This window comes from Medicago sativa, chromosome 3 (assembly GCF_051527215.1).
Source record: "Medicago sativa cultivar Bolivia chromosome 3, Bolivia_mono, whole genome shotgun sequence".
NCBI classification, from domain to species: Eukaryota; Viridiplantae; Streptophyta; class Magnoliopsida; order Fabales; family Fabaceae; genus Medicago; species Medicago sativa.
In genome coordinates this window covers 15752392-15766310 of record NC_140751.1, presented here as the reverse complement: position 1 = coordinate 15766310, position 13919 = coordinate 15752392, and the positions used below count along the sequence as shown (strand labels likewise).

The following is a 13919-nucleotide window of genomic DNA, read 5'->3' as shown; positions in this document are numbered from 1 at the left end:
GTAGGCTAGCAGCAAGAAAGAGAAAACTAGCGCAGAAACAAACAGGAACCAGCAACCAAAATACAAACCTTGGACAAATAGGCAGTGCAGCATCCTACCGAATCAACCACCAAGACAGTAACGGGGATTCCAACACCATTCGTAGAACAAACATGTCGCAATTTTCAATCTCGCCAAACTCCAATTCCCCGATAATACCTTAACTTGATCCCCCATTAGTTCACAGCTACTACAAGCACCAATTTATACAAACCCAATCAAAATCTGAAAAGAGGGTAAATTAAAAGGAAACTAATTTCTTTGTTTTGAGTATACCTTCAACGTTATAGAATTTTAAAACCCACAAAAAAAACAGATTTTTAACTAACCCTAGATCCATAATCATCAAATTTTTCAATGAACACTAAAGGGGTTAAAGCATAGTTGGAATTCAATGTTATAAAGCATAAAATAGAGTAAACGCTAGTGAAACATTAAGCGATTGTTACAAAAAACGAGATCGGTGAAGCTAAAACAGAGAAAATGGAAATTAGGGTTTTAGAGAGAGACAGAGAGAGAGGATTACGTAGGTTTGAGGAGAGCGATATCATCTTCATCAAGGGGGCGAGTTCTTCTCTTCCTTGAGCTCATCTTCATTGTGAATCGTCCATTCACAATGACTTGATTCTATGTCCAAACATCACACGATGGGGTCTGTGGGGGAACTGTTTGAGAATAAGTAGATCTCTGCGAATTTGGTGAAGAAAAGTAGAGAAATTGATCGAAAAGCTTTGAAAGTAGCTGCTGATTGAAGAGATCTGAAACTGGTGTTTGAAAAGAACTTTTTGTGAAATTGATTTTAGGGTTAAGAAAGAAATTGGAGAGAGAGGGAAAATTTTATAACACAGGCGGGATATGAAAACAATTTCCCAATTAAAAATAAAATAAAAACCATCAAATATTGGCCGTCCGAAATCTGTCTCAATATTTCCCACGGTTTTGGGACAAATTTGTTTTTTTAACGAAATTCGTGCGAAATCTGTGGGAAAGTATCTTGTTTGAATAGGTCTAAAAAGATTCACACGATTTTGGGACGGATTTGGGACGAAAATTCCGCTCCTTAAAAACCGTCCCAAATCTGTCCGAAAAGTTAAGACGAAAACTTATCCGTCCGAAAATTCCGTCCGAAAACACTGTTTTTTTAGTAGTGTTTGTAGGTTTCATTATAATTGGCCTAAGAATAAGGTAAACTCACTAAAACGTAGATAATCCAGCAATTCAAAAATAAGATAAAATAAGTAAAGCAATTACTTAAGCAACACAAAAGAAGAGATTTAAAAAAAAAAAAAAAAAACTCAACGATTGCAAGTCCTTTTCAAAAACTTATTAGTTGCAACGAAACATGATACTACAACTTACAAGTGTAAACATTTAAAAGCTATCATACATAAAACTCAAACAAAATTTGTGTCTAGCTTACAATCTTAATAGGAATGATTTATTTATAACATTATTTTCTCTTACAAATGCTACATAGCATGAACAAAGGACAACAAATATGACAAACAGTGGCTTTACAAAATCAGATATGTTATCAAACATATATTTTCGGATGGTACTATACGTGATAGGTACGTCATTTAAGCCTCAACATGCTCCTAAAATATTTAATGAATTTATGGCGTGTTAAAAGGGTGAGGAGGTCAACCCTGGAATTAAATCCGTTAAAATGGGAGGGAAATTGTTAGGTTAAATTTAGAGTTAGGGTTAGCTTGACCAGACAAGCTTTAGTAAGTAAGATTATCAAGCGCTGAAAGGTTAAAGAAATCAAATATAGTATAAATGTTTTGGAGCTTATGTAGTCAAAGTTTTAAAAATGCAAAAAAAAATTGTTTTTTTTTTGTTTGTTTGGACATTAGTTAGCATGACCCTAAATATAATAGATCATGTAAAGAAAAAAGAAAAAAAAAGTATTCATATACGGCTATCGGAAATTCTAAGGTAGAGAGCATTAGCATGACCCTAAATATAATAGATCATGTAAAGTTTAAAGAAAAAAAAAGTATTCATATACGACTGTCGGAAATTCTAAGGTAGAGAGCATTTAATCATTAGCCTTTCAAACAAGGAAACTTCTACAATACACTTATATTGAGAGTAAAAGTTATTATGCATAAGTCATTTCCTTATGCACCCTGCATAAACACTTCACAACCATCAGATTTAGTGTACACGTGTAATAATCCTACTGCCTCAACGATTCTTGTCTCTGCAACCTCATCTCCGCGTCGAACTTGTTAATAAACGCTTCAACTCGCCGATTCAACTTGTTCTGACTCAGTGACGGTTCTTTCCTCACCGGAGAAACAATCTTCTCCCTGCTGGAAAACGTCTCTGATTTCTTCATCACAGGACCACTGCCTCCGATGCCAAGTCATAACGGCGTGCCGGAAACGGCTTGGATTGATGATGTAACTGCTTCGATCTGCTTTCTCCTTCCATTCCGACCGGTTCTGTTTGGCTAAGCTTGATTTGGTTCAGTCCGTTGTTCTGTTGATGGCTTCAAAACCAGCTTGTGTTGTTGAAGCTTGGTGATGCCGATTTGGCTTTGTTACCTTCAGAACCGATTTCGGATTCAAAGGTTCACGTTGTGTTTGTTCTAAAAAACGCTTCTGTAACTTGAGAATGAGAATCGACGACGAGAGATTTAGTTAGCGGCGGTAATGGATGCAACTCAGGACTCGGCCGGTGACGGTTACCGATAGGATTGAGTTTGTTAAATCAGTTAGGTTCATTCACTGCTATTTAGTACATCTAATGGTTTTGGAGTACAAACCATTTCCACAGCAAAATAGTTTTGGAGTCCAACTCAAAGAAACTATTTCCACAACAAAATGGTTTTGTAGTCCAACTCACAGAAATCATTTCCACAGCAAAATGGTTTTGGAGTCCAACTCACAGAAACCATTTCCACAGCAAAATGGTTTTGGCATAATTTTATACAAAACATACTATAAAAGATCATTTGTGACTGTCATTGAACCAAATCAACACTCTCAAACCATTTCCAACTAACATATACAATTTTGATTGACGGTGATGATGATGAATGACGGTGGTGATGATGATGATGATGCAGATTTCGGTACGGTGATGATGATGGTGAATGACGGTGATGATGATGAAGGACGGTGTTGATGATGAGATTGAAGATTCCAGTGGTGATGATGATGAATGACGGTGATGATTCAGTTTGTTTCCGTTTGTGTCCGCGTTTGGTTCGTTTTGTTTTCTTGTGTTTGGTCCCTCGTTTGGTTTCCTTTGGGGGTGTAGGAAGCAATTATGTTGGGCTACCGGTTAATGGGCTGAGACTTATGCAGGGTGCATAAGGATTTTTTATGTAGTATAAATGTTTTGGAGTTTATGTAGTCAAAGTTTTAAAAATGCAAAAAAAAAAAATTTGTTTTTTTTGTTTGTTTGGACATTAGTTAGCATGACCCTAAATATAATAGATCATGTAAAGAAAAAGGAAAAAAAAAAAGTATTCATATACGGCTGTCGGAAATTTTAAGGTAGAGAGCATTAGCATGACCCTAAATATAATAGATCATGTAAAGAAAAAGGAAAAAAAAAGTATTCATATACGGCTGTCGGAAATTCTAAGGTAGAGAGCATTTAATCATTAGCCTTTCAAACAAGGAAATTCTACGATACACTTATATTGAGGTGTACCAATACTCAGCTTTATTCCTAAATCTATTAATTACCGATTGGTTTTATTTTTTGGTGGTAAGTTTTATGGCATAAATAACCTATTTATTGATCTTTATATTTTCAAAAATATAATTTCATAAGAAAAAACAGAATTTCCCCTTAAAAAAAAAACAGAATTTCATTTTTTTTTTTTTGAAGGAGAAAAAAACAGAATTTCATTGTTAATATGGATCGTATTCGATTTTTTATATTCAGTTATTATAATTTTAAATCATAAAAATATATTTACCTTCAAAAAAATAATTGGTGTGGGTTTAGGGTTTACTATAGAATTTACCTTCAAACAAACCTTGTATCTCACAATCGTGATGGCAACCAGTAGCGAGAACAATGATCAAAACAACGACGTTGCTGCTTACTCGTTAATGAAGGAGGAAATAACCGCCATCAGCAACCAGCTCCTATCTGCTGTAACCCTAACACCACCGCCAAATTCACTTCACATGTCGTCTCTTCCGGTGGACCTCGTTATAGAAATCCTCTGCAGGCTACCGGTGAAGCTTCTCCTTCAACTTCGATGCGTCTGCAAGTCATGGAATCATCTAATCTCACATCCCAAATTTGCCAAGAAGCATCTCTCAACCTCGCGCAGCCGCCTTCACTTGGTAACCGTCACCAATGTCCCAGGCAAGTATGCTATTGCTTCTTACCCACTTGACTCCGTTTTCACAGGCTTAACCACCAACAACACCAATTTTGTTGATTACTACGAAAACAACCGTTTTACCAAATACGATTACATAGTTGGCTCTTATGATGGCATTGTTTGTTTGGTTGAGTATTTTGAAAATGCTGTTTTATTATGGAATCCTTCAATTAGAAAATTCAAGCAGTCGCCTCCTTGGAAATTTCCACCAATGGTTTCTTCTTGTAGGGTTAGGACGTATGGTTTCGGCTATGATCATGTCAGTGATGCTTATAAGGTGGTTGTTGCTATAAGTTACACTGTGAATTACAATAGAACCGATGTTGACAAAACTGAATTGAAGGTTTATACTCTCGGTACCGATGTTTGGAAAACCGTTCAGGAGGAGTTTCCTTTTGGTGTTAAACTTCATAACAAAGATCAAGAGGAGCATCTAGGAATATTTGTGAGTGGCAAGATTAATTGGTTGGCTTGTAAAAATTGTTGTAAGGAAACTACATACTCCATTGTTTCTTTTGATTTAGGGAATGAGTCTTATCAACAGCTTTTGCTGCCTGATCTTGGAGAGATACGTGATGCACGTGAGTTTATCTTGGGTGTGTTGAGGGATTGTTTGTGCTTAATTTCTGGTCATGATGTTTGGATTATGAAGGAATATGGTAATAAAGAGTCTTGGACTAAATTGTTTACTGTTGCTTATTGGCAAGAGCCTATTAAATATGATAGGCTTACCAAGGCAATATATATTTTTGAGGATGACCAAGTGTTGCTTCATCAGTCCTTTGCCGATTATAATTCGAGGCTGATTGTTTATGATTCCAGGAATCATGCTTTTAAGTTTACTAAGGTTGCGAACACACCTGAAGTCTATGTTGAAAGTTTGATTTCACCTTGTTCTTAATGTGTTAGAATGTAGAAGTGGTGCTATGTCTCTTGAGCATGAGATTCAACTCTAGTTTATATGTTAATTTATATTTATGTTATTTATTTTTTATTTGTATTGATTACCAATGACTTCATCATTAATTAATGGTTGATTGAATTCTTTGTTGTTTTTTTCTTCTCATTTATGTGATTTGTTAAATTTCTAGAGGTTTTTGTTCTCTCATCATGCATTGTATTTTATATAGTTCACTGCATTTGATGGTTAATGGTATGATTTTCAAAGATCGGAATTAAAATTAAGATATGTTACGTCCAGTCATTAATTAGCATGATTGTTGAAATGTCTCCTATAAGCTGCATGAAAGATATCACACGGAGATTCTAGGTAGATTGTTGTTTACTCAATGCCATTAGTGTAAAAGATTGATTTTAATTAAGCTAGAACAGTGAAGAAATGCTTACCCTAGTTGCTAGTTAGTAAGTTCACCACAGACACTGATCAACACAATTTTAGTTGGAGAAACTACTGGGCTTCTCCTAAGACATTGCCTACAAACTGGGGACTCATAATAGGGCGATCGGTATGCTGTCCTGGGTACACGACCCATCACCGACATGGTTGGACCGCTATTTCTAAACTTCTCATTTTGGTATGCTTCCTAATCATTTTACTGATATCCACGTCGCTGAACTGTTTGCTAAGATGATTTGCCATGCCTAAAGCATGGTGCTTGATAGGAGCCTAATTTTTATGATCATATTTTGAAAAGAATTGTTTCGCGGTACGAAACTCAGGATGTTCACTACATACCACACCCAGACTGTTGAACAAACATAGATTGTGAACCAGTTTAAAACTAGGCAGAGTGGCACCTATTTTATTTGAGTTTTCAGACATGTCTTTTCAACTCGCGTGTATTGTTAGAAATGAAAACTATTGGATCACAATTAAGTAACGACTCCAATGACCTCTCTCCCTCCGCAGTCCGGAATATTCATTTAGCTCTTAAACCGGAAACAACTACTACAGTTACTTGAATTCAGTCATGTCAATGGCAGTGACCTAAACCTTGATCATATTTGGGTTTGTTGATGGTAGCATAACCTGATGATCTGCAATTGCTTTAGCATTTAGGAAAGGATGTGGTGATTATGTGTTCACGGCCACATCTCAATTTTTTTTTAGAAATTTGTATGATCATTCACGCAAGCCTTCAGAAAAACAACTTTCAATGGCTGCAACCTTTCCATTGACTTTTGGCCACACACTATACTTGAAACTACTTTCCGTCGTTGCATGTTAATTGCGTGTTTTTCTTCTTTTCTGTTATGGCCAGTGGAGACAATTGATATCAAGAAAGACTCTGATATGATTTTTCTGAAGATTTGGTTCTAACTGTTTTGTTGAACTGAGGTAATCAACCCTTTCAACTCAAAGAAAATTCTAACTTGGTTCTCCCTTGGTTCTAAGCTGGAGAAATAGAGCTTGCCAGCCTCTTAGTTCATGGATATCACCTACTATTGAAATTTATTAGTCATTTTTCTCAAAATGGTCCAGAATTTATCCGTTGGTACGGTCTTTCTCTACATATGTGATTAGGAATTCCAGCTTTGACTGTTTTGGCATGTCAATTGGTGATGCCTTTAGTACTATGTGCACTGTGTTGAGATTTGAATTGAATGTGTTGCAGCAATATAAGTTTCTGTTGGAGTACATGGCATACGTATTATACATTCCATTGGAGATATGGTGTATGTATACATGGTCTCTTAAATATTAGAATTGATAGGAGTTGTGGTTGGGTTCCCTTTACTCCATAAATGGCATGATATAAATAGGGAAAATGATTTCTATGATCTAGAATCCCAATTGTTCACTCATGTTATCTTTAGCTCCAAAATTTGGATAGGCACCACTAATATGCTCCCTTGGTTCTCTTTCTGTTGGACTTCAAGCAGGGAATATTAATATTGTTTCTAAGGTATTTGAATATCTCTTCCTAATTGTCCCTGCTTCATTTTTTGGAATACAAGAGCTAGTGAGGATTAATAATGGCAAAAGAAGGAAGCACCAAATATTTATGAACTAATCTGGGATAGTTCTCATTCTTGTGGGATTTCTATAACAAGCAACCTGTAGGTTCCAAGTTCTTATGCTTCTCTTATTGATATTAGTTTTGACAAAGAAATGCAAGATATTTTTTTAAAACGATAAAAGAAATTCCTAAGTGGAAACAAAATTAAAGAATCTAAGCATACCTTCAGCCATTGCTTCTGCTTGGAGGCTCTTCTAAACTTTCCACAATCTCACTTTGATGGTGTAAGTTTTTTTGAATAGAGATGTTTGGCTTAGGAAACCAAAACTGATGAATTGCAAGCCTTTATATAACTTCTACCATCAAGAAGTTATGGTCGTGCAACAACCGCTTCTCACTCCAAATGGGATAGTGGGCCGTTGCTATAATTGAGGGAAAAATTAAAGACCACTTTCTGCTTAATGAGTAATTACCATAATGGGCCCTTAATGATAATTACCACTTATTCAAATAAATAAATAATAATGGGAAAATACAACATTCTGCCACTTGGTTGACATATTCTTTCACTCACAATAATAAGAAACAAAACACATGGATCATAGGAATAATTTTCTATATAATCGAGTATTATCTTCTATATATCACAATGTATTATGTCTCTAACGAAATCATATAACTTAATGAATAAACTATTATCATTTATATTTATTTTGGTTCCAAACTTAAATGGTATTTCTCAAAATCTAATGTGTACGCTTTAAAGATTAAAATATGAGAAAATACCATACATATAGATACATAAAACTAAAATTGTTCTTACAACGAAAATCAGGCTTAGGAACCAAATCCCATCCTTTCTACATGATCCTTAAATTTTGATGGTGACATGCCTTTAGTCTACGGATCAACATTCATCAATTCAGTGTTAATATACTCAGTAGCAATTGTTTGATTAACACGCTCTCTTACGACTAAATACTTAATGTTGATATACTTGATTCAACTTTTACTTTATTATTCTTAGCCATAGAGCCACAACTGAATTGTCATAATGCATCCTTAAGAGCATTAGTCCACAATATGCCTACCATAATATTCTTCACCTCTATTGGTTCTCACGATCTTAATTTGCTCTTCCCATTGTTTTCTACTTCAAAGGAATCCCATGCTTCATAGTTGTTATAAAACAAGTAGATATGCATATATCGTGAGTAATCAATAATGAAAGAGATGACGAATTTTGGACCTGATATTTGCATATTTGGACAAAATAAATCAGAATGTATGATTTCTATTATTTCAGAACTCCTCCTTGCACCTTTCTTATACTTGTTAGTTTGCTTTCCCTTAATTTAGTTTACACAAATTTCAAAATCAGTGAAATGTAAAGTATCAATTACTCCATCATTCACTAATCTTTTGATTATCTGAATGGAGATGTGTCCTAATCTCCGGTGCACAAAATATAATAGATCATGTAAAGAAAAAAAAATTGTATACATGTAAGAAATTCTAAGGTAGAGATCATTTAGTCACTAACCCTTCAAACAAGGGAACTTCTACTACACTTGCAAATTCATGTGTGCACTGGTACTCAACTTGTTTCCTAAATCTATAAAGTAAAAATCATTGGTATGAAATAAAAAACTATTTATCAATCTTCGTAAAAATAAGGGGAAAATTATACAAACCTCCCCTGAGGTTTATGTAAATATATCCAACCTCCCCTCTGTTTTCTCAAATAGCAACAACACCGCCTACTATTAGTCTCCATCCACCTTCCGTTAAAAGAATGCGAATGTATCATTTTCAATTAAAAAATTGATTTTCATCGATTTCCACAATAAATCAATCTATTGTACACCCACGGCCTCAAATGCAATTAAATGATTGCCCAGAAAACAAAACTCACGTAGACATAGAAGCCACAACAACAACCAGGCCCCTAATTAAAACATACGAAAAGGGAAAATATATAAGAAGACCCATCTTCAAAGTTCAAACTCGCTCTACCTATTCTTCCAGAAAAAGAGACATACATAATCGACATAACAAGATAAAACAAACATGAAAAAAAATTAAAATGAAATACAAATAGAAGTAGCAGTAGATTGAAAAGAAATCAAATTAAGATAAACCACTCTCTTGTTCACGATAGGTGGAGAGGGTGGGAACAAGATGTAAAATGATTGGAGATACTTTGTTGATTTTGAAGCCACCAAATTTGATGCGGCAAACACAGTAATGAAATATCACTGTGTAATCGACGGTGGTACTAGTGAAAGAAGAGCTAATGGAAACGGGAAATAACAGTCTTGAGTTACTTGTAGTGAGTGTTATTTTGATGCAGATAACAGTACCAGAGGCAAAGAAATTGAATGACCTTCACATGAAGGTGGAGGGACGTGGCCAGACAATCCAAATGTTAGTGTTAACCTAAAAACAAACGGTTTAAGTTTCTAAGGGAGGTACACATATATTTTAAAAGAATTTAAGGGAGGTTAATACCTATTATAAAACTAGAGGGGGTGTTTGTGTTGTTTCAACAAACCTTAGGGGAGGTTAGTGTAATTTCCCCTAAAAATAATTAGCATTCTCCAGGTTATTTATTTTTTGAAGAAACATTCTCCATTTTAAGCAAAAAAAAATTTTAAAAATTATATTTTATTTCGCTGTCCCTTTTAATAAAACAAGGTTTAGTTATTATAATTTTAAATCGTAGAAAATATATTATTTTTTTCAAAAACCAGTTACTGATTTAAAAATTTGGTGTACCACTCAAATTTTCGAGTGTCTAGGGTTTTGGGTTTACCATTGAATTTACTTTCTAACAAACCTTGTTTATCACAATCGTAATGACATCCAGTAGTGGGAAAAATGATCAAAACAACGACGTTGCTGCTTACTCGTCAATGAAGGAGGAAATTACCGCCATCAGCAACCAGCTCCTATCTGCTGTAACTCTAACACCACCGCCACATTCACTTCACATGCCGTCTCTTCCGGTGGACCTTGTTATAGAAATTCTGTGCAGGTTACCGGTGAAGCTTCTCCTTCAACTTCGATGCGTCTGCAAGTCATGGAATCATCTAATCTCACACCCCAAATTCGCCAAGAAGCATCTCTCGACGACGCGCAGCCGCCTTCGCTTGGTAACCCACACCAATGTTCCAGGCAAGCTTGTTATCGCTTCTTACCCACTTGACTCCGTTTTCACAGGCATAACCACCAACATCACCAATTTTGTTGAGTACGAAGACATCTACTGTCTAAACAAATTCGATTACATAGTTGGCACTTATGATGGCATTGTTTGTTTGGTTGAGTATTATCAAAATGCTGTTTTATTATGGAATCCTTCCATTAGAAAATTCAAGCAGTCGCCTCCTTGGAAAATGCCACAAATCGTTCGTTCCTTTAGTCTTAGGTTGACGTATGGCTTCGGCTATGATCATGTCAGTGATGCTTATAAGGTGGTTGTTGCTATCGGTTACACTGCGTATTACAATAGACCCGTTGTTGACAAAACTGAATTGAAGGTTTATACTCTCGGTACCGATGTTTGGAAAACCGTTCAGGAGGAGTTTCCTGTTGGTGTCAAACTTCGAACCCATGACATGGTTAGGCATGAAGGAAAATTTGTGAGTGGCAAGATTAATTGGTTGGCATGTAAAGATTGTTGTGACGAAAATACATACTCCATTGTTTCGTTTGATTTAGGGAATGAGTCTTATCAACAGCTTTTGCTGCCTGATATTGGAGAGATACGTGATGCACGTGAGTTGCTCTTGGGTGTGTTGAGGGATTGTTTGTGCTTAATTTCTGGTCATGATGTTTGGATTATGAAGGAATATGGTAGCAAAGAGTCTTGGACTAAATTGTTTACTGTTTCTTATTGGCAAGATCCAAATAAAGATTATAGGTTTACCAAGGCAGTATATATTTTTGAGGATGACCAAGTGTTGCTTCATGATCAGTCCTTTGCTGATTCTAATTCGAGGCTGATTGTTTATGATTCCAGGACTCATGTTTTTAAGTTTATTAAGATTGCAAACACACCTGAAGTCTATGTTGAAAGTTTGATTTCACCTTGTTCTTAATGTGTTATGATAAGTGGTGCGATGTCTCTTCAGCATGAGATTCAAATCTTATTTATATTTCAATTTATGATTATGTCATTTATTTTGATTTGTTTTGATTACCAATGACTTCCTCATTAATTAATGGTTGATTGAATTTTTTTTTTTCATTTATGTTATTTGTTAAATTGCTAAAGGTTTTTGTTCTCTCATCATGCATTATATTTTATATAGTTCACTGCATTTGATGGTTAATGGTTTGATTTTCAAATATCAGAATTTAAATTAAGATATGTTAGGTCAAAAATTAGCATGTTTGTTGAAATGTCTGCTATAAGCTGCATGAAAGTTAACGCTTGGAGATTCTAGGTAGATTATTTATCGCACACTCAATGCCATTAGTGTAAAAAATTTGACTTTAATTAAGCAAGAACAAGGAAGAAATCCCTACCCTAGTTGCTAGTTGGTAAGTTCACCATACACACTGATCAACACAATTTTTGTTGGAGAAACAACTGGGCTGCTCCTAATCAATTTGGTATGCTTCCTAATCATTTTACTTATATCCATGTCGCTGAACTGTTTGCTAAGATGATTTCTGGGTTATATGCCATGCCTAAAGCATGGTGTTTGATAGGAACCTAATTTTTATGATCATATTCTGGCAAGAATTGTTTCTCTAAAGCGGTACGAAACTCAGGATGTTCACTACATACCACACCCAGACTGACGACCAACATAGATTGTGAACAAGTTTTAAACTAGGCAGAGTGGCACCTATTCTGTTTGAGTTTTCAGACATGTCTTTTCAACTCGCGCGTATTGTTAGAAATGAAAACTATTGGATCACAATTAACTACTCCAATGACCTCTCTCCCTCAGCAGTCCAGAATATTCATTTAGCTCTTAAACCGGAAACAACTACAGTTACTTGAATTTAGTCATGTCAATGGCAGTGAACTTGATTATATTTGACTTGATCATATTTGGCTTTGTTAATGGTAGCATAACCTAATGATCTGCAATTGCTTTAGCATTTAGGAAAGGATTGGTGATTATGTGTTCACGGAGACACATCTCAATTTTTTTTTAGAAATTTGTATGATCATTCACGCAAGCTTTCAGTAAAACAACCTTCTATGGCTGCTACCTTTCCATTGATTTTTGGCCGCACACCACACTTGAAACTACTTCCTGTCATTGCAATTGCATGTTAAATGCGTTTTTTTTCTTCTTTTCTGTTATCGCCTCTGGAGGCAATTGATATCAAGAAAGAGTCTAATATGATCCTTCTGAAGATATATGGTTTAGGACAAAACGAATACAATTGTTTTGTTGAACTCAGGTAATCAACCGTATCAAGTTGAAGAAAATTCTAATTGTAAGTTGCTGGTTAAATAGAACTTGCCAGCCTCTTAGTTCATCGATATCACCGATTATTGAAATTTATTTATCATTTTTCTCAAAATGGTCCTGAATTTATCCGTTGGTACCATCTTTCTCTACATATGTGATTAGGAATTCAATCTTTGACTGTTTTGGCATGTCAATTGGTGATGCCTTTAGTACTATGTGCATTGTGTTGACTTTGGAATGTGTTGCAGCAATAGGAGTTGGTGTATGTATACTTGGTCTCTGAAAGATTAGAATTGATAGGAGTTGTGGTTGGGTTCCCTTTACTCCATAAATGGCATGATATATAGGGAAAATGATTTCTATGATCTAGAATCTTTATTGTTCACTAATATGCTCCCTTGGTTCTTTCTGTTGGACTTCAAGCAGGGAATATTAATATTGTGTCTAAGGTATTTGAATATCTCTTCCTAATTGTCCCTGCTTCAAATTTTGGAATACAAGAGCTAGTGAGGATTAATAATGGCAAAAGAAGGAAGCACTAAATATTTATGAACTAATCTGGGATAGTTCTCATTCTTGTGGGATTTCTTTAACAAGCAACCTGATAGTTCTCATATCTGGACAACATAAATTAGAATGTATGATTTCTAATATTTCAGAACTCCTCTTTGCAACTTCCTTATACTTGTTAGTCTGCTTTCCCTTAATTCAGTTTATCAATGAAATCTAAATTATCAATTACACCATCATTCACTAGTCTTTTGATTCTCTGAATGGAGATGTGTCCTAAATTCCTGTGAACAAAATATAATAGATCATGTAAAGAAAAAAGAAAAAAAGTATTCGTATACCTGTCAGAAATTCTAAGGTAGAGAGCATTTAGTCATTAACCCTTCAAACAAGGGAACTTCTACTACACTTGCAAATTGAGGTGTATTGGTACTCAACTTGTTTCCTAAATCTATAAATTAAAAATCAATTGCATGAAATAAAGAATAATTTCATTGTTAATAAGAATCGAATTTTTTTATATTTTATCGTTAAAAATCATTTTTTTTTTGAATAAATCGTAAAAATAATTAACATTCTCCAGATTTTTTATTTTTTGAAGAAACATTCTCCATTATAAGCAAAAATATTTAGAAAAATTATATTTTATTT

The 13919-nt window shown here is 34.9% G+C and overlaps 2 protein-coding genes and 1 long non-coding RNA gene across 3 annotated transcripts; 2 read left to right on the top strand and 1 right to left on the bottom strand.

The window, feature by feature from the left end:
- Position 1: 1 nt before the first annotated feature.
- On the bottom strand, positions 2-698 carry LOC146936080 (uncharacterized). The gene is made up of 2 exons (XR_015030449.1): positions 566-698; positions 2-229 (listed from the first exon to the last, which is right to left on the bottom strand). It is a non-coding gene; the product is annotated as an uncharacterized LOC146936080 (long non-coding RNA).
- A 3363-nt stretch (positions 699-4061) lies between these two features.
- On the top strand, positions 4062-5347 carry LOC146936079 (F-box/kelch-repeat protein At3g23880-like). The gene has a single exon (XM_085749139.1). It carries the CDS (start codon positions 4062-4064, stop codon positions 5298-5300), a length of 1239 nt encoding a protein of 412 aa, XP_085605265.1. The 3' UTR covers positions 5301-5347.
- A 4831-nt stretch (positions 5348-10178) lies between these two features.
- LOC146936078 (F-box/kelch-repeat protein At3g23880-like) lies at positions 10179-11423 on the top strand. The gene has a single exon (XM_085749138.1). It carries the CDS (start codon positions 10179-10181, stop codon positions 11421-11423), a length of 1245 nt encoding a protein of 414 aa, XP_085605264.1.
- Positions 11424-13919: the final 2496 nt, after the last annotated feature.